The sequence below is a fragment of the Pelobates fuscus genome, chromosome 6 (genome assembly GCF_036172605.1).
Source record: "Pelobates fuscus isolate aPelFus1 chromosome 6, aPelFus1.pri, whole genome shotgun sequence".
Taxonomy (NCBI): Eukaryota; Metazoa; Chordata; class Amphibia; order Anura; family Pelobatidae; genus Pelobates; species Pelobates fuscus.
The window spans coordinates 250315100-250335094 of record NC_086322.1 but is presented as its reverse complement, the minus strand read 5'-3'; the positions used below and the strand labels follow the sequence as shown (position 1 = coordinate 250335094).

The 19995-nt window shown below is 39.1% G+C and overlaps 1 protein-coding gene across 3 annotated transcripts in view; it reads right to left on the bottom strand.

Moving 5' to 3' along the window:
• PTGES3L (prostaglandin E synthase 3 like) overlaps positions 1-19662 on the bottom strand; it is a 44729-nt gene extending 25067 nt beyond the window's left edge. Inside the window, exons 1-3 of one of the 3 annotated variants that reach the window (XM_063425399.1) lie at positions 19541-19662; positions 15707-15820; positions 1904-1970 (exon numbers count right to left, since the gene is read on the bottom strand). In XM_063425399.1, the coding sequence (XP_063281469.1) occupies positions 1904-1970; positions 15707-15820; positions 19541-19545 (186 nt within the window). In that variant the 5' untranslated portion in view covers positions 19546-19662. The remainder of the gene's footprint in view (positions 1-1903; positions 1971-15706; positions 15821-19540) is intronic. The other 2 variants (XM_063425397.1, XM_063425398.1) reach the window with 2 other exon arrangements.
• Positions 19663-19995: the final 333 nt, after the last annotated feature.

Here is a 19995-nt window from a genome sequence, read left to right as displayed (position 1 = left end):
GATGGTATCTAGTCCCAGTTAGACTTCATAAGATCGATCCTACCCATATTAAAATATGTTGGAGATGTGGATTAGAAGATGGGACTATATATCATATTTGGTGACAATGTTCTAGACTCAACAATCTAAAATTACAGATGTTTGATTTGGTAAAATCTATATACCGTAATATGACATAAATGAAATCAGTCCACAAATGTTCCATTTTAATATTGGTCTTCCTACACAGGATAGCAATCTAAAAAGACTCTTGACACATATATTCTTTGCAGTTAAAATTAATATCGCTAGATGTTGGAAATCCCCTACACCTCCTGATTGGATAGAAATTATGGCTCAAATTGAATTTCAACATAAAATGGAGACAAGTTATTTTTTTAATTCGCTTCCTAGGAAGATGGAAAAAATTTGGTCTCCCTGGACTTCCATATACTCTAATATTAATTAACTATATCTTTGGATTGTTCTCTTCTCTCTTCAAAATCGGACAGAATTTGTGTTATGTAAATATGTTTTATATATATATATTTTTTTTTTCCCTTTTTTTTGTTTTAATGTTTATATGTAAATCAACTATTTGAACTTTCCTATATAATTATATGATTATATGTATTAACTTGATTGGATATTTTGTATGTATAAATATTTATGATATTTATACCTGTTGATGCATTTATTGAATTATTTGGATTGATTATGTTATATGGGATAAGCAAATGTGTTTTTATGTATTTGATGAAATTTCTATTGAATAAATAAGATAAATATAAATAAAAAAATCCATATTTATATATTAAAAAAAAAAGAAATAAAAGAAAAAGGGGATTATATTAAAATAGCAATCACCTTTCTACTTGTTAAGGGCTAGCATATTTAATAAGGGGTTACATGCTCAGGTACTTATGCTCAGGTACTTATCAGGCAGGAACAAAGTCAGCTGTGATCAACTGATAACACCACATACAAAGGTAACAAAACAATGGGGGATGAGGTAGCTCTCTGTTGCCCCCTTCAAAATATATACATGTGCATAAGCACCACTATTTTTTTAAAAGCTCCCTGTTTCAAATAAGTAGACTTGTGTGTGTATAGAATGACGACTTGTGAAATTATTTGTGAACAGGGGATAGTTTGGAATGTCTGATTTTGTTAATCCATTTTAAGAACCAATTCTGATAAACCAAGTTTAATTATTAAATTAGTCTGTCTGAATTTTGTTAGATAATTTAATTAAATAGATTTGTAAAATAACTGATACATTTTAAACCATCACCAATGTTGGCCTCTTTCTCCCATTCCCATTACTGTGGGATGGAAGTCAATGTAATAAGAGAGTTGCATGGCCTCTTGCTCTTAGCTTCCATTCTATCAGCCAGGCCTACTGTCATTCAGCCATTCTTTCCACACCAAAGCCCTTTGCTTTGGAATGGGGGATTAAATGGAGGGAACTTGTGAATGGTCCTCCCCATGCCCCTTACACATTGCTGGTAGATGGCAACGTTCCCTACTTTTTCTTACTCCAATCTCCTTGGCTGGAGGGGGAGTATAACTTGCATTGGAGAGGAACCAGACCAAATGTCACCTACTAATATTGTGAGGGAGGTGGTGCAATGCCCTGTTGCTCCTAGTCCCCGTCCTCTGTCAACCATGTAAAAGAACAAGAATGACAGACATCTACCTTGCACATACACTGCGAAAATAGGTCTGTCTGGTCAGTTACTCCAAGAAGCCAGCCTCCAAGCAGTGATAATAATGAATATCATAGATTTTTACTGACTTTCTTGCATAAACAATTTCGGCAGCAGTGCAGCGGTTTATGCTGGTTAGTGAATCTGCAATCTAATTGTGAGATTATAGAAGTGTAGTAAGGCACGAATTTTTTTAGAAATATTGGCATGCTTACCTTTGGCTGAATAGTGTCATATAAATGGATTTCGTTGTACATCTGAATATTATCTTCATTAATACAACTGTAAAAAAAAATGTAATCTTTAAATACGACAGGTGTGACTTTAAGGTACAGCTTTGTAAGTGAATATTTTATTCCATGAAGGTGAAGTAAAAAACTTAACATGATAGATTTAATGGCTTCAGAATTTGGATATCATCATGTACCTGTGTAAAATGTGTTTCTTTTGAGTTCCTGTACTAAATTATTTCCTGAGTGCTATACACATTCTTCTTCAGAGTTTTCATAACCAACTCTCACATTTTCTCAGTATTAGCAATTTATCGTCATACTTTATTTAAATATGTGTGTATATGTACATTATGCAGAATTATATATTTTTTTTTGTCAATCTTTGTTTTATTGCGGCATATGAGATGGGATACAGAAGAGAAAAGGATAATGTACGGTTTGTTCACAAAATGGGGTGGATACAACATTTGCATCTGATAAATACACTTCCTTGTTAATCAGTGCCACTTTTTTTTTTTTATGTCGATTATCGAAACAGATATATTACATTTTAAAGGTAAATAAAGAACGGTTATGTGAAGTTACTACCATAATGCTGCAGCCACTTTTGGAGCCCTGCAGTCAATGTAGATTCATCACTGATTGTGTAAGTTTAAACTGTAGCATGGATATTCAGGCTATGGATTGTTTGATCCAGTGTGTAACATGTCAAATTAACAGTGCATAAACTAGTCTTAATATTCCAACATTATAATACCTAGTAGGTTAAACTATGAGTCAGGCGGTGTGCCTTCGCCAGTCATTTGGGTAGTTTATAACAAGCTATTATGTTATACATGCTAAACGAACACATCTCAGTTTTCAATAGAGCAGTGTAGGTGTGGGAAGGTCGTGTGATAGATGTGTGTTGAAAGGAACGTGGCGGGTAGTGAGTTTGTTGCTAGCTATGGTGCGAAGCTTAGCTATTCCGCCTATAGTATATGTTGTTAGTGAAGCAAGCTTAACTATGCACGATAAGACCAGACAGGTGATTGAAACATGCTAGTTTGTTGTAAAATAGAGAGTTTGATCATACGCCTACCGAGTGTGTTGTAGAGTGTAGTTTAAACCTTACGCTTTGTCTATTCGCTTTATGTGTCTGCATGCGATAGCTAACCACTGAAACCAATATGTAACTTAGAAGTGAGGCTGCAAACGTGAGTCCAGTAAAGGGAAGTCGTGTATTCGAACAGTTTATGTCCCAATAGCCCGTGGCTAAGATTGGTGGCAGTGGGGTTGTCTGTTAGTGGGCCAGTTCAGCCTATACCGCAGCTTGGTAGTGCCGCCGTGCGTGCCGGAGAGATGGCAAGGATGGCCCCGGCATCTCGTAGATTCCACAGAGATACGGCTTGGTGTGGACTGGTGGTCGCCGTCTGCCAGCCCCAGGCCCCCATGAAGGCCTTCACCTGTGTTCCACCGACTCGGTTGCTCGGAGAGGCCGGGTCGTCCCTTCTTCGGGCGCCATGTGGGGCTCGGGTGTTCTGCCGCCGCCAGCGGCGGGTAAGCCTCCGGCGGTGCGGTCGGTGATTTGGAGTCCGACTCCATGTGGTCTTCGGCCTGGAAAGGCGTTGTGGGCGGCCCCCAGTACCGCGTCCCCGTCATTGTGGACAAAGCTTTGGACCATGAGATGCGTCAGTGGGCCTGGTGAAGACACCGCTGCTTGAGTGAGTTAGTTTTGGTCGCGTTTGGTGCGTCCTCTTCTCATGGGGTCCCGGTTGGTCCCTTTTACCCCCTACTGTAAACTGGTGCTTGTTGTAGCCCCGCCATGTCAGAGGTCTGTTAGTGCCATGGTGCATGTTGACTAGCCGTGGGTCAGGCAGTCGGTGGGGTGAGAGTTCAGCTTTCAGTTGGATCTGGGCTGGAGGGGTCATTAATGCCTCTAGTTTACAGCAGAAATCTTGAAAAATCCTCTCCAGCCTGGATTCATAGTTCCACTTGTCTGTTACCTTGTCGGACTGACACGTGGGTGAGGCTTCCCCTTCCGCCATGCGGGTGGTGTGGTCGCTTGAATACGGGTCGGGTCCGGCCCCATGCTTCGTTTGGTGGGCCGGGATATCCCCCCCGGCCCTGTGGGGGGGGAACGGTGCTCCGCGTGGTCCAGTGAGTAGGAGAGGTGGGGGGCAAGGGATCGGCCGATTCCCCCGCCCGGAGCTCCCGCTAGGCCGCAGCTGCTCCATGTGTCTGCCGTCGGTCAGAGTAACAGCCCTCCTCATCGGTACCCCCCGGCTGCGGACCGACACCGGCAGGTGTCCGTTTGTGCTGGGTTTTGGGCAGCAGGAGTCCCAGTAAGTCGCTTGTGTGTGGAGATTAGTAGGGAGCTCCTGCATGCTGCGACTGTCCGCCATGCCGGTCAGGCCCCGCCCCCCCATCCTTCTTTCTTTTAACAGCCTTTATTGGGTGTATGATATTGAGTCTTGGTATTTCTATATCTTCTCTCCCCCTTGGTCCAGGAGGGAGAACCTTACCCCTGGTGGTCGGATGGGATGGGATGGGCTGCACTGGAGGCTGGAGGCTGGAGCTGCAATCAGGACCGCTGGGGAGTCTCGAATTATATATTTTATAAAAGAACACATTGGGCACCACTATTATTATTATTGGCTATTATTTATATAGCACCAGCTTATTCCCCAGCGCTTTCCAATAAGAGGGGAATTTAACAAATGAGACAATAACAAAATGTAACAGGAACAATAGGTAGTTGAGCACACTGCTCAAACAAGCTTACAATCTAGAGGAGGTGGTGTGTAAAAACACAATAGGAAGGGTATTGAGGGAGACAGCAAATAGACATGGTGTCACGTTCACAGTAAATGATGTGGAACACAACTGCAGATTTCTTAGGACTTTGATCTTTTATTAAGACACTTAAGTTCCAGAATTACAGTTACTGTTTCTTTAAATAATAAACGGTTTGTTTCATTTAGCATTGACAAGGTTCAGAATTCATTAGAGTCCGTTATTCTTGTTAACAGTTCAAATTATAAGAGATTATATACATTGGAATTATCAGTAGCAAGAATGGTGCAGCAAAACTTAAATAGTACTTGTTTTGTGGGATGCTGTAGCAGGCTTGCTGGACAACATGATAGCAGACTTTAGTATGAAGAAATAAGATTATCTGTAGCAAGACAGGTACAGCTGAACTTGAATAATACTTGATTTGAGGAAAGCTGTAGCAGGCTTGCTGGAGAACTTGATAGCAGACTTTAGTATGAAGAAATAAGATCATCTGTAGCAAGACAGGTACAGCTGAACTTGAATAATACTTGATTTGAGGAAAGCTGTAGCAGGCTTGCTGGAGAACTTGATAGCAGACTTTAGTAAGTTGAAATAAAGCTTTAGCATTATTAGCTCTTAACTCAGAGACTGTAAGTTACTTAACTTCTAGAAGTAGAGGGATTGTGTCCCCAGCTCTCCTCCAAGGCGGTTGCTTCAGTTAATGGTTGCCGAGAGTGCTGGTATCTTTCTCTGATGAGGAGAGATGTTGGGGACTTGAATATTCCTCCGGTCCGGTCTAGTAGCGAGTGGTCGTCTCAGCGAGGTATGTGAGCCGGTGAGTTTGGCGCGGTACGCGTTTCAATAATCCAGCGTCTATCAGCTGGTGCGGTCGCATTAAATAGCAGACCGCGACAATGGGGGTGTGGCTAAGCTCCGTCAAACCCAGAAGCATGAGGAGACATCGGGAGGCTTAAGGCCTGACAGTACCCCCACCTTAATGAGCAACCTCAGGGTGCTATCTCAACATGGTTTAGAAGGGTAGCGTCTATGAAAGGCAGAAATCAATTTATCAGCATGGATTCTAGAGGAGTTTTCCCAAGTATCTTCATCAATTCCATATCCCTTCCATCTAATGAGGTATTGTAAAGAGCCACGATGAACCCTTGAATCAAGAATTTTCTGAATCTTGTATTCTTCTTCACCCTGGACTAAAACAGGATCAGGAGAAGTAGTTACAGCTCCATGGAAAGGATGAGGATGATGAGTTTTAAGTAAGGATACATGGAAAACAGGATGAATTTTCAAAGTAGATGGAAGATTCAATTCAACAACATTACAGTTGATTATTGACTTAATTGGAAATGGACCATGAAAAAGGGAACTTAACTTCTTAGATGGCCAATTTATGAAAATGTCCTTTGAGGAAAACCAGACAAGATCCCCAATCCCATAATCGGGGGAAGAGTTTTCTTTAATATCAAAATTTTTTCTTTGAGTGGATGATGCAAATTCTAAAAGTTCATGTAAAAATGTGAATAAGGATGACATGTGAGAGATTTGATTCGAAACAGAAGAGTTAGACGAAAGATTTGTTTGAGCAGGAAACAAGGAGGGATGAAATCGATAGTTGGAGAAAAATTGAGTCATCTTGCTATTAGTATGATAGGAGTTGTTGTATACGAATTCTGCCATGGGCAACCAGGTTATCCAATCATCTTGTAAGTGAGAACAATAACATCGTAGATATTGCTCTAAGCGTTGGTTGACTCCTTCAGTTTGTCCATCAGTTTGGGGATGATATGCGGATGTCAGTTTACGTTGGATATGAAGAGAAGCACATAATGCGTTCCAGAATTTGGAGGTAAACTGAGTCCCTCGGTCTGAAATGATTTCGTCAGGCAGTCCATGAAGTTTTACAATATTGTCAAGAAATAATTTTGAAAGTTCAGAGGATGAGGGTAACATCTTTAAAGGGATAAAATGGGACATTTTCATGAAGCGGTCCACTACCGGTATACCGGAATGGTGGTATGCTGTTGAGAAGGGGGAAGATCCACCAAGAAGTGCATAGAAATGGATTGCCAAGGTTTTCCGAGAATCGGTAGGTTCAATAATTGACTACTTAGGTCCTGATGTCCTTGTTTGGATCTTTGGCAGATTGAACAAGTTTTAACATATGATTTAACGGTTTTGTCTTGATGAGGCCACCAATAATATCTCTTGGACAATTCAAGGGTCTTTTTTATACTTGGATGATCTGCCAGGTTAGAATCATGAATAAAATTGAGCACTTGATTTCTGAAAGCAGGAGGTACATAAATTCGGTCCTTGAAATAGTAGAGACCGTCTTTCTTCGATAGTTTAACTGATGTAGGAAGATTAAGAGTATCTTTACTGAGTCCTTTTATGTCGTCGAGAAGGGAAGATAAAGTCCCAACGACTGTATGAGGAGGAGGTTCCAGTTCGGTGTCCGAATAACAAGAGGTTATAGCTGGTTCTTTAGTAGGCTGAAGGATTGGAATATGTTGCAAGCATGTTTTCTTGCAATAATCGGAGTTAAAAGTAAGAGAAAAGGGGGACCAAGAGATTTGAGGGTTGTGGTTCCTTAACCAGTTGATCCCTAGTATAATAGGAAAAAAAGGTGATGGGATAACATCAAATATAAGATTTTCAGTATGAGTATGATTGGTGGTTACTTTTAGAGGGATGGTTTCATGAAGTATTGGTCCCGATGAGATGAGGGACCCGTCAATCACTCTAACAGGAACAGAAGTTCTTTTACGAATACAAGGAATTTTATTCTTTGTTACAAAGGCTGAGTCGATGAACACTCCATTTGCACCGGAATCGATGACAGCCTTGGTCATAATTCTTTTATTGTCCCACTGTAATATGAAAATAATAGGGGACATTTGAGTATTTGCTGTAGAGGGGAGTGCACTTAGGATGGAAGAGGCATGAATCTGCCTACTGCCCTTTATCCGTTTCAATAAAGGGCAATCAGAGACCAAATGAACTTGAGAGGCACAATACATGCAGAGGTTTAATATACGTCTTCGATTTTTCTCTTCAGGAGTGAGGGGACTTCTTATTACCCCTATTTCCATAGGTTCGGTTGGTAAGGATGAGTTGTCAGAAGGCTTTGGAGGATGAAATGATTTTTTCCCTGTTGAAGTTGAGAGAGCCTTTTCGGCCTTTCTTTCTCTAAGCCTTCTGTCAATGCTGATCGATAGATGAATCAGAGCATTCAAAGTAGTAGGGAGTTCTATTCTAGATAGTTCATCCTTTACAGCTTCAGATAAGCCGATTCGAAATTGGTTGCGCAATGCGATGTCATTCCATTGCGTTTCTACTGCCCATCTTTTAAACTCAGCGATATAATCTTCAACGGGTCTATGTTTTTGCAGCAAGGTTCTAATTGTTAATTCAGCAGTATTTTGTTTGTATGGATCTTCATAGAGAAGAGACATGGCTTTAAAGAATTCCTCCAGTGAATCTAAGATGGGGTCATCATTGTCCAAAAAGGAATGGGCCCAGGACATAGGTTCACCTCTCAGAAATGAGAACTGAAAAAACCTTAGATCTTTCTGTGGGATAAGATCTAGGTTTTAAAGCAATCAATAATTTGCAGGAATTAAAAAACTCCCTATATTTGGAACGATCACCATAAAATTTTTCAGGGTTACATACAGCAGGATCGCTAGTTGAGTGCAGAACAGTATGAGGAGAATGCGTTTGTAAATCTCTGACATAAGTGAGAATTCTTTCATTTGTAACCTGCAGGTCTTGCACACCTTGGTTAAGTGAATCGACTCGTTGATTCAGCAACAATACTTTAGAGTCAAAATCTGCTGGTTCCATTACAAAGGCTGGATTATTCTGTCACGTTCACAGTAAATGATGTGGAACACAACTGCAGATTTCTTAGGACTTTGATCTTTTATTAAGACACTTAGATGGAACTGAGACTTCAGTTCCAGAATTACAGTTACTGTTTCTTTAAATAATAAACGGTTTGTTTCATTTAGCATTGACAAGGTTCAGAATTCATTAGAGTCCGTTATTCTTGTTAACAGTTCAAATTATAAGAGATTATATACATTGGAATTATCAGTAGCAAGAATGGTGCCGCAAAACTTAAATAGTACTTGTTTTGTGGGATGCTGTAGCAGGCTTGCTGGACAACTTGATAGCAGAATTTAGTATGAAGAAATAAGATTATCTGTAGCAAGACAGGTACAGCTGAACTTGAATAATACTTGATTTGAGGAAAGCTGTAGCAGGCTTGCTGGAGAACTTGATAGCAGACTTTTAGTATGAAGAAATAAGATTATCTGTAGCAAGACAGGTACAGCTGAACTTGAATAATACTTGATTTGAGGAAAGCTGTAGCAGGCTTGCTGGAGAACTTGATAGCAGACTTTAGTATGAAGAAATAAGATTATCCGTAGCAAGACAGGTACAGCTGAACTTGAATAATACTTGATTTGAGGAAAGCTGTAGCAGGCTTGCTGGAGAACTTGATAGCAGACTTTAGTATGAAGAAATAAGATTATCTGTAGCAAGACAGGTACAGCTGAACTTGAATAATACTTGATTTGAGGAAAGCTGTGGCAGGCTTGCTGGAGAACTTGATAGCAGACTTTAGTATGAAGAAATAAGATTATCTGTAGCAAGACAGGTACAGCTGAACTTGAATAATACTTGATTTGAGGAAAGCTGTAGCAGGCTTGCTGGAGAACTTGATAGCAGACTTTAGTAAGTTGAAATAAAGCTTTAGCATTATTAGCTCTTAACTCAGAGACTGTAAGTTACTTAACTTCTAGAAGTAGAGGGATTGTGTCCCCAGCTCTCCTCCGAGGCGGTTGCTTCAGTTAATGGTTGCCGAGAGTGCTGGTATCTTTCTCTGATGAGGAGAGATGTTGGGGACTTGAATATTCCTCCGGTCCGGTCTAGTAGCGAGTGGTCGTCTCAGCGAGGTATGTGAGCCGGTGAGTTTGGCGCGGTACGCGTTTCAATAATCCAGCGTCTATCAGCTGGTGCGGTCGCATTAAATAGCAGACCGCGACAATGGGGGTGTGGCTAAGCTCCGTCAAACCCGGAAGCATGAGGAGACATCAGGAGGCTTAAGGCCTGACACATGGTGAGAAACTAGCAGAACTGGAGGTGAGAGTGGAAGGTGGCCCTTTAGGAGAGAGCAAGAGGAAGGTTTGAGAGATAGGATTTACACCATAACATCTTCATCTCAATGAAGCCAAGGTCTTCTCCAGAAGAAGAAAGATAGAGCAGACTTAAGGTAAGATGGTGCCCATGACTTCTAGGCATTGTAACAACTTCAATGAGATTAATATATTGAAGAGTGAACTTTTCATTAATAGAAAGCATGCATTTTGAAGAGCAAATTTTAGATTTTAGTCAAATGCAAAAAGGGCACTAAAATGGTTAAGGGGTGATTAGGAGTTCCCTTGTCACAATAAAAATGCATATTTTACAAAATATGTTTGAGATGGCAGAACCGCTGTAAAGGGACACCTCTTGGTGCCAATACCTATTTTTTTATTTGATTTTTTTTATCAAAACAACTGTCTTCTTTGCATGGTCATCTTTTTAATGCTTTTGTAATAAAAAAATATATATATTTTGGACAGCGACGACACTGACTGCAGCTCTAAGTGCCTGTCAGATGGTGGTGGAATGAGGGGTGGGCCCTTTGGGCAGACTTAGGACCAGTCATGCAGTGTTACAATCTACAGAAGTAAGGAGTCTCCCATTATGTTGCACTGATTAGATTTTGTCTGGAAACCAGATTGTTACACCTTCCTCTTAAACACTGGTTTAATTGAAAATGAATTGAAAACCAAGCTGCTCAATTATTTTGTCACTAACTTTCCAAAATCTTGAAACTGAATACTGCGATAAATCTACCTTCACTGCTCTCTCCTCTGCCTTGGACTGTTTTCCAATTAATTTATCTCTGTCTCTAATACGTTTTGGATTATTAAACTCCTACCTACATTCTCTTTGTGCGTGCTGTCCAACTTTCAACATGTGCATTTAAACAAATTTACATATAGTGGGGAGAACTTTTCATGTGCCTTCCAAATGTGATTTTTTTTTTCATCTGTACAACGTGCCCAAAAATTCAACGATTCTGGTTGCAGGTCCAGCCCCTGCTAGCAGACATATTAGACAGACAGATTGATTCGGACTCAGCATCCTTTTTGTTATCTAAGTCCACAGATGGACTCCTCTCAAGTGAACAAAAGCTCTTCAATAAGATCACTCTGGCAGCCAGAAGAGCTTTGGCTCAGGCATGGTGCAAGAATTCTATACCATCAATAGACAACATAATCATAAAGAGAAAAGACATCTACCTGATGGACAAGTTGAGTACCCAAATTAGAAACACTGAGAAAAACTTTACAAAGACATGGCAAACTTGGGAGGCGTACATCAACGACTAATAACAAACACACACAAGGTAGGGCGAACCGGTGGGTGGGGGCCTGGGGTGGGCTGCTGGGGTTATTGGCGGGGGGAGAGGTGGTTGCCCCTCCCCCCCAGGCCTATGCTGCTGCTCCCCCCGCCGCCGATTGTCCTGTCGCTTCCCCTTCCTTCCTCATTTGACCCCCCTCACTGCACTTTCCTCTGTGGGGGGGTGGGGTGGCGGACAACTACCAAGGTACAAAAAGCATACAACTTTACATGATATAAAATTACAGACGACGGGGCTCTAGGGTGTTGGGGGTCGGGGCCCTGGGGGGGGATGATAGTGGACACCATGTGTGAGGAACTGACTCTACTGGGTTTTGAACCCTGGTTTACGTTCTGCTAAACCTCTTCCTTACCAGTTCATCTGATAACCTTGTCTCTACAAGCAATGATATCAGTGACAACTCTCTTCAGCTGTATTTGGTCAGGTGTCTGGTTCTTGGCCTATAAAAGCCACTTCCTGTCTCTGTACCTTTGCCAGATTATTGTGGTTCCTGTACTCTATAATCAAGCTTGTTCCTGTTTCTACTACCTGTTGCTGAATTTGGACCGTTTTGACTTTGCTGCTTCTCCTTCCCACTGACCTCGGCTTGCTTCACTACGATTACCATCTTTTTTTTCCAGTCTCTCATCTCTGCTTAAGACCAGATGGTCACTCAAAGCTCAGGGGCTCAACCCCCTTGGTTAACGAGTGGCTACTTCTGGCAGAAGACATTGCTGATCTGGCTGCAGGACACCAAACCTTTTGTAACATCAATATCATTACACCATGGCACAAAACAAACACCAAACTATGCACGTGCCACATCCATGACCAAGGTGACCACAGAACCTCACTGGCCAGAAACATCGCAACCAACTACCAAGGCGGACGGCTTCCACCCCTCTGTCCCTCCCCCCTCTTTTATACCTTCCTGTGAGTTTATCACCTCAACCCTTACAGCAGAAAATGTGGGTTGAGAGATGCATTGGGACCAAACACCCTTCTAGATAACCGGAGTAAACAGCTGTAAATAACAACAAAGAGGGGTGAACACCGGTTACCACAGTAACCTTGCTAAATTTCTTTTACTATTTTCTGTACTGAGTTATTTGTTATCCTATGTTATAAAATTAAAACTGGTGACAGTCGGAGCAGCAGCCCCCTTTAGCACTTACATATTTATGTATAACCAACAAAATATAAGAAAGAAAACGAGTGTATAACGATGTAAAGTTCTCACCAGAGCTGCAAATATGTACAATACGCTTTGTCTGGAAACTGTATACTGACAGTCACAAAAAATAAAGAATAAAACCAAAACAAAAAAAACTCGCACATATTCAATAAATAAAATTAAGTTTGCACCTTTATTTCCTTTCTTAGAGAGGAACCTCTTGCATGGGCACAGATTTTATTAGAAACAAATCTGATTTTGGATTTCCTAAAAACCTTTATCCAAAACATGGAACTTATGAGGATCACAATAACCAATCTACAGAGCACTCCAACTAGGTAAAAACCAGTGGAGGATTATATTGTGGAATTCAAGAGATGGGCACTTGATACTCAATAGAATAAGGTTGCTTTTAAAAAAAATAAAAAAATAAACCACAACAACATAGAGACAGGTGTCTCATAGAGAGGAAAACTGCTGTCACATCACAAACCTGGAAAACTATTCTTATTAACACACCAACAAAATCCTCAGATCATTAAACTTTATCCTCTACAATGGCCATGTCAAGGGGTAGGATATATTAGACAGCAAGTGAACAGTATTTTCTGGAATGTCATGTATAGGGAAGCAGGAAAAATGTGCAAGTGAAAAGATCTTGAGTGACTTTGACTATGGTCAAATAGTGATAGCTAGGCACGAAATAATTTTAACTCAAACATAATCTAATTATCTAGCTGGTGAGCTTAAACTTCTTGCTGTGAAAGCTGCTTTAGAACAGTAAAGATGTCTATTGGAGTGTACCCATACTCTCAGACCACTGAAACAGAATACTTAAAGGAACTGTATAGGTAAAAAAAAAAATGCATATCCCTCCCTCTCCCTCCCCAACAGTAAACTTACTGTCACAGTAGGCTCCCCCCCCCCAAAAATAGTGTAAGAATTAGCTTTAGAAGTACCCTTTGTAATCTTTACTTTGATCAGATTTTCTGCTCCTCCTCTGACTGCATGTCATCTCCCCCTTTCCTTTTTCCCTGCTTCCTGTATTTTCAGCTGGACCATCCACCAATTACCATGCTCCGGTGATTCTTTCGGAGAACCAGTAATGACACACCTATGTGAGAGTTCCAGAGCTCTGTGATGCAATTTACATCACTCAACAGACGCCCACAATGCCTGCCAAAGCCTCCTCGGAGTATGCAGCATTCAGACACTAGAACTTACAAACCAAATCACACACACAAAAATATTTCCTCACCACATTAGGAATCAAACATTGTCATATATTTATTATAATTAAATATTAAGAGACAGGCAAACTCATAAATACCTATAAAGCTTTGTTTTATATCTATCTCTATATGTATATCTATATTTATAGGGAAGGGGTTACCAGTGGATAGGGAGGTTGATTAACAGGGGCTGGAGTGGGAAAGGGTTAACAGAAGATTAACAGTGGGTAGAGAGGTTGGCTGACAGGGCTGGAGAGGGAGGGGTTTACAATGGTTACTGACTTTGGCTGACAGGGGCTGGAGGGAAAGGGGTTAACAGTGCGTAGAGAGGTTGGCTGACAGAGAGTGGAGGGGAATGTATTACTTGAATTACAGAGAGAGAAAGAAACATTTTTATTCAATAAGCCATTTTTCACTCCTAAGTGAAAGTGCATTACACCAATAAAAAGTTAAATATAGTGTAGCACTTCGGTAACAATAATTATTTAAAGGAACACTCCAATTTCCACATGGGCAAAAAAATACCCCCATAAAATCACTGTTTACATTGGGTGTATATCTTAGAAAAGCTTGAAAAGGCTGCAGATCTTATGAACTGCAGCCTTCGCAAGCACTCCTCTTTTTCCCCGGAAGAGACTTGCAGTCTCTTCAAAGGGAAATACCAATGGCTTCTCAGTCAGACGTAGAGCGTGATTTCTCAAAGAAATTTCAGATTTCTCAAAGAGTTTAACTAGGATACTCCTCACCAATAACGCACTTCAGCAATCTGAAGCTTGGGGTGGGGAATGTTTTTTTTTTTTTAACAGTACACCAAGATATACACAATTTACCTTGAATTTTAAAGTACTTTTATTCAAATAAATAAATTGTACTGTGTTATACAAAGTGATAATACATACAAAACTTATAACGTGCAACCAAAGTGCAAATACAAAATGTTTTCCCACACAAAAGATTTTTTCAATACAATTGTCAGTTTGACCAATAATTCTACATTGCCACTTTATTGGTGAAACTGGCAATTGCATTAGAACTTATTCAATGAAAAAATCTTTTGTGAGGAAAAAAGGTTTTGTATTTGAGTCGAGATGAAAAGAGGCCAATAGCATACCTCATCTCACAGGCAAGTGGCTCTGAGGCCCAAATCGAAACTCAATAGAAATTCCTGGAATTTCTTCTAAAAAAGCACTGCGAATGTGCAAAACCTGCTGAAACTATTTTTTTACATGTGTAGATGCTCTGAAGTGCAAAACAGTTACCAATGAGGGGGGGAGGGGCCCTGCAGAACTGAAACCTATTACATAATTAAAGGGATACTAAATTGCCAGGAATTCCTGGCACTATCTCTCCCTCTGCCTCCCCTCTCCATAGCACCCCACCGCCCAGGTGAATAAAGGGTTAAAATTCCTTTATTTACTCACACAAATTCCATGCGTGCATTAAACCTCCCCGTGGGAAAGCATTAAATAAATACTTTCATATAGGGAAAAATCTGACAGTGGAGGTCCTCATGCTGAGTATGAGTCCATCCAGCATCAGATACCGAACCAAAGGTAAAGTTTCGATTTCAGGAATCCCTCTAGTGGCTTCGCTGGAACTGCAATGTTTAACATTGCAGCACTAAGTGCAATAGGGACACTGCACCCAGGTCACTTTAATAAACTGAAGTGCTTAGCACCCTCTCCTCCATAAAAAGAATCTTAGTGTTTTTCTCACTTAAAAAGTGGTGGGGCACTGCCCCAATGTCCCTAAGGATGAGACTCCACTGAGTTTTGTTTTAATTGAGTATGATACAGAACTTAGAAAAAGTTAAGCATTACACTTAGCCAATAAATGCCCTCATCTTACTCTGGATGAACATCATTCTCACCTTTGCAGTCCCCACCTCCAGTTTCTCACCCCTCCTATACATCAAGATTGTACATTCTCACAGAAATAGGGCCCTCAAGGCATCATGCATTTGTTTGTCAAATTTTGTATGGTACCTTTTTGTATTTTGTATTTCTATCTATGAATAGTGTTGCAGAATGTGTTGGCACTTAATAAGTAATACAGTGTAGTAATAATACGTGTTGCCAATCTGAGTTTGTAGCACTTTATATAGCTTAGTACACCGTCTGTATATAAATAAACAGATTTACACTTACCTGAAAATTAACTTGTTGTTTTCTATGTCTACCTTGACTTCTCTGCTGTTCTCCACACAGAATTCCATATGTACATATTTTGGACGGTCATACCATAGTGTTTTTGCTTGTTGCCTTAAGAGAAAGTACCAAAACGTTATTTTTTGCATATATATATATATATATATATATATATACACACACACATACATACATACTTATAAAAAAATATATGCATATACTTTTTTTTCTCTCTTAGTAAATTAAAATAGCATGACTTTCATTCTACAGTGGTTGTATGTTTCTTTTCAGGTCTGTAGACATAAATAAAGGGTTATTCCAGACTCTAAGGCACTTCAGCTTACTGAAGTGCTTTATGTGTGTGAAGATTGTGTCCACTTTTTTTTTTCAACAGAAATCTGCACTTTTATTAATTAACCTTGTTACACCCCTCCCGCCCTCCTCCCTGGCTATCAATCAATAGGTCCTTATACTTACTGGTTGTTTAAACAAACAACAACAAAAAAAGCACACATATTCTAAACTCGCTAAACTCTATACAAAAAAGTCGTTGAGGAGCCAACTCGTAAAGAGGCTATACTTACATATATTTAGTGTTAACAAATGGAGATTTGGTATCAGATATTACTGTAGTTGAAATTTAGGATCCAGTGATCAGTCAATGTGGTTTAATATAAGAACAGTGACTGAGTTACACAACACAAAAACAGACTTCAGAAAAACAGACTTTTCTAAAAATAGAATATGTGTAAAGGAGTCATTATCAGACTGGACCAATTTAAATGGAGTCCAAGAGAAATAGGATTATTTAAAAGTTGCACTGCTGAAGGCAACAGAAAATTGCATTAGACTTGTCAATAAAAGAAAATAATTCAAGAAACCACTGTGGTACTCCGCAGATGTGGCCAAAATAGTAAAAAATAAAACGTTAGCATTTATTAATTATAAAAAAAAAAACAGAGTGAAGAAGATAGACAGATCTATAAGACTAGACAGAAAGAGGCTAAGCAAGTTATAAGAACTTCCAAATCACAGACAGAAGAGAAAATAGCACAGTCAGTAAAAAAAGGGGACAAAACATTTTTAGATACATAAATGAGAAAAGGAAAGTGAAACAAGGATTAGTTAGATTAAAAACAAAAGAAGGAAGGTATGTAGAAGAGGATAAAGGTCTAGTTGACTGTCTCAATTAACATTTTTGTTCAGTATTTACAGATGAAGATGAAGAAAGGGGCCTCAGTTAGGAAAAAGGACAAATGAGTTATTTGTTACATGTGAGTTTACAGAGGAAGATGTTCTATTTAAACTGTCAAAAGTAAAGACAAATAAGTCAATGGGACATGATGGAATACACCCAAAGTTATTGAAAGAGCTTAGTGGTGTACTAGCAAAACCATTAACAGATTTATTTAACCAATCATTGTTAACAGGAGTAGTCCCAGAAGATTGGAAATTAGCAAATGTTGTGCCCATTTACAATAAAGGTAGTAGGGAGGAGTCGGGCAACTACAGGCCAGTAAGCCTTACTTCAGTAGTGGGGAAAGTAATGGAAACCATGTTAAAGGATAGGATTGTTGAACATCAAAAATCACATGGATTTCAAGATCAGAGACAACATGGGTTTACTTCAGGGAGATCATGCCAAACTAATCTTATTGATTTTTTTGATTGGGTAACTAAAATAATAGATCAGGGTGGTGCAGTAGACACTGCTTACATAGATTTCAGTAAGGCTTTTGACACTGATGCACATATAAGGCTTATCAATAAACTGCAATCTTTAAGTTTGCATTCCAATATTGTTGAATGGATAAGGCAGTGGCTGAGTGACAGGCAACAGAGGGTTGTAGTCAATTGAGTATATTCAAAGCATGGGCTTGTCACCAGTGGGGTACCTCAGGTATCTGTAGTTGGATCCATTATCTTTAATATTATTATTAGTGATGTTGCAGAAGGTCTTGATGGTAAGGTATGTCTTTTTGCTGATAATACTAAGATATGTAACAGGGTTGATATTCCAGGAGGGAAAAGCCAAATGGCAAATGATTTAGGTAAACTAGAAAAATGGTCAGAGTTGTGGCAACTGACATTTAATGTGGATAAGTGCAAGATAATGCATCTTGGATGTAAAAACCCAAGGGCAGAGTACAGAATATTTGATAGAGTCCTAACCTCAACATCTGAGGAAAGGGATTTAGGGGTGATTATTTCTGATGACTTAAAGGTGGGCAGACAATGTAATAGAGCAGCAGGAAATGCTAGCAGAATGCTTGGTTGTTTAGGGAGAGGTATAAGCAGTAGAAAGAGGGAAGTGCTCATGCCATTGTACAGAACACTGGACCTCACTTGGAGTATTGTACGCAGTACTGGAGACCATATCTCCAGAAGGATATTGATACTTTAGAGAGAGTTCAGAGAAGGGCTACTAAACTGGTTCATGGATTGCAGGATTAAACTTACAAGGAAAGGTTAAAGGAACTTAATATGTATAGCCTGGAGGAAAGACAAGATGGGGGGTGGTAGGGGTATGATAGAAACATTTAAATTCATAAAAGGAATCAACACAGTAAAGGAGGAGACTATATTTAAAAGAAGAAAAACTACCACAACATGAGGACCATGGTCATAAGTCATCTTTATTATTTCATTATGTGTTAATTAACTTTGTCCGGATTATTGATATACATTTTAATATCTGTTAACTTACTAACATGTTTTTGTATGATCATGACCGTGTCTGTTGGTATTGCAAATGGGATATGTCCAGTCTTTTTTAGTAGCCACTTAGTCACAAACACTGGCCAAAATTAGTGTCCAATTTAGTTTTTTACTTTTTTCACACACAAACAAATATGAACGCTAACTTTGGCCAGTGTTTGTGACCAAGTGGCTACTAAAAAAGACTGGACATACCCCATATTGAATACCCTGGGTTGTCTACTTGAAAAAAAATATGTACATGTGGGGTGTTATTCATGGTGTGGGGTTTCAGATTTATGACAGATAATAGTGTTACAATGTCACTATTGATCCATTTTAAAAATATATATATTTGAAACAGCAATTTCCTATTTGTACTTATAGCCCTATAACTTGCATAAAAAAGCAAAAAAACACGTAAACACTGGGTGTTTTTAAACTCAGGACAAAATTTTGAATCTATTTAGCAGTTTTTTTCATTTGCTTTTGTAGGCAAGTAAAAGATTTTTCAAGCAAAAGTCAAAAAACTTTTTTATTTTTTTTTTTTCACCATATTTTATTAAAAGTAAATTATATGACATGATACAAATAATGGTATGCAAAGAAAGCCATTTTTGTCCTGAAAAAAACAATATATAACTTGTATGGGAACCGTGAATAAGAGTGAGGAAAATTACAGCTAAACACAAACACCACAAAAGTGTTAAAAGAGCCCTGGTCCTTAACGTACAACATCACAAAAACAAGCTGGTCCTTAAGGGGTTAAAAAATACAAACTTTACAAATAATAAAAATACATTACAGGCCAACTATAAACTGAAAGAATACACAGCTCAACTGTTTAATATGATTTTAAATATTTTTTGATCTTGTATACTTTTTTGACTTGTATACTTAAAAAAAAAGCACATAAAGTTAAACATAGTAACATAGAATGTGACGGCAGATAAGAACCATTTGGCCCATCTAGTCTGCCCAATAAATTTACTGATATGTAACGCTTGATAAAAAAAAAATATCTACATGTATAAAACTTATATGCTCGGACAGAAATGCAGCAAAATTAGTTGGGTGGACATTTAATAGACATTCTAAATAATTACAAAAGAAGCATAATTTGTATAGGTCACATACCTCATAATTCCTTTGCTGTGTTCACAGAATGTTCTTCAATTTTAACTCCTAGAAGTTGTAGTTAGCACACTTCAGGCAACTATTCAGCAAGTTCTTCCCATCACCTCGCGTCAATCAGAATTCCTATTTTTAGAAACAGTTGTTGTCGCCCCTCCTCCTCTTTGAAATGTAAGAAGAGTGTCCAAGCTGCGCAGTTACAAAGACAAGTGAAATAATTAACAGTTGAGTTTGTTCATTACACAGTGAACTGTGAATTAGCAAGATATTTTTTATTTTGATGTAATGCTTATAGAGTCAGATGTTTTACTATTGGACTTTATTGCCAATTGAATCACTTGTAATACCTTTTTTTATTGGACTAACAGAAATTTGTAGTAACAAGCTTTTGGGAGTTCCTCCCTTTATTACATTTAAAGCATTTGATCATAATGTAACAAGCAGATTAAGACATTGGG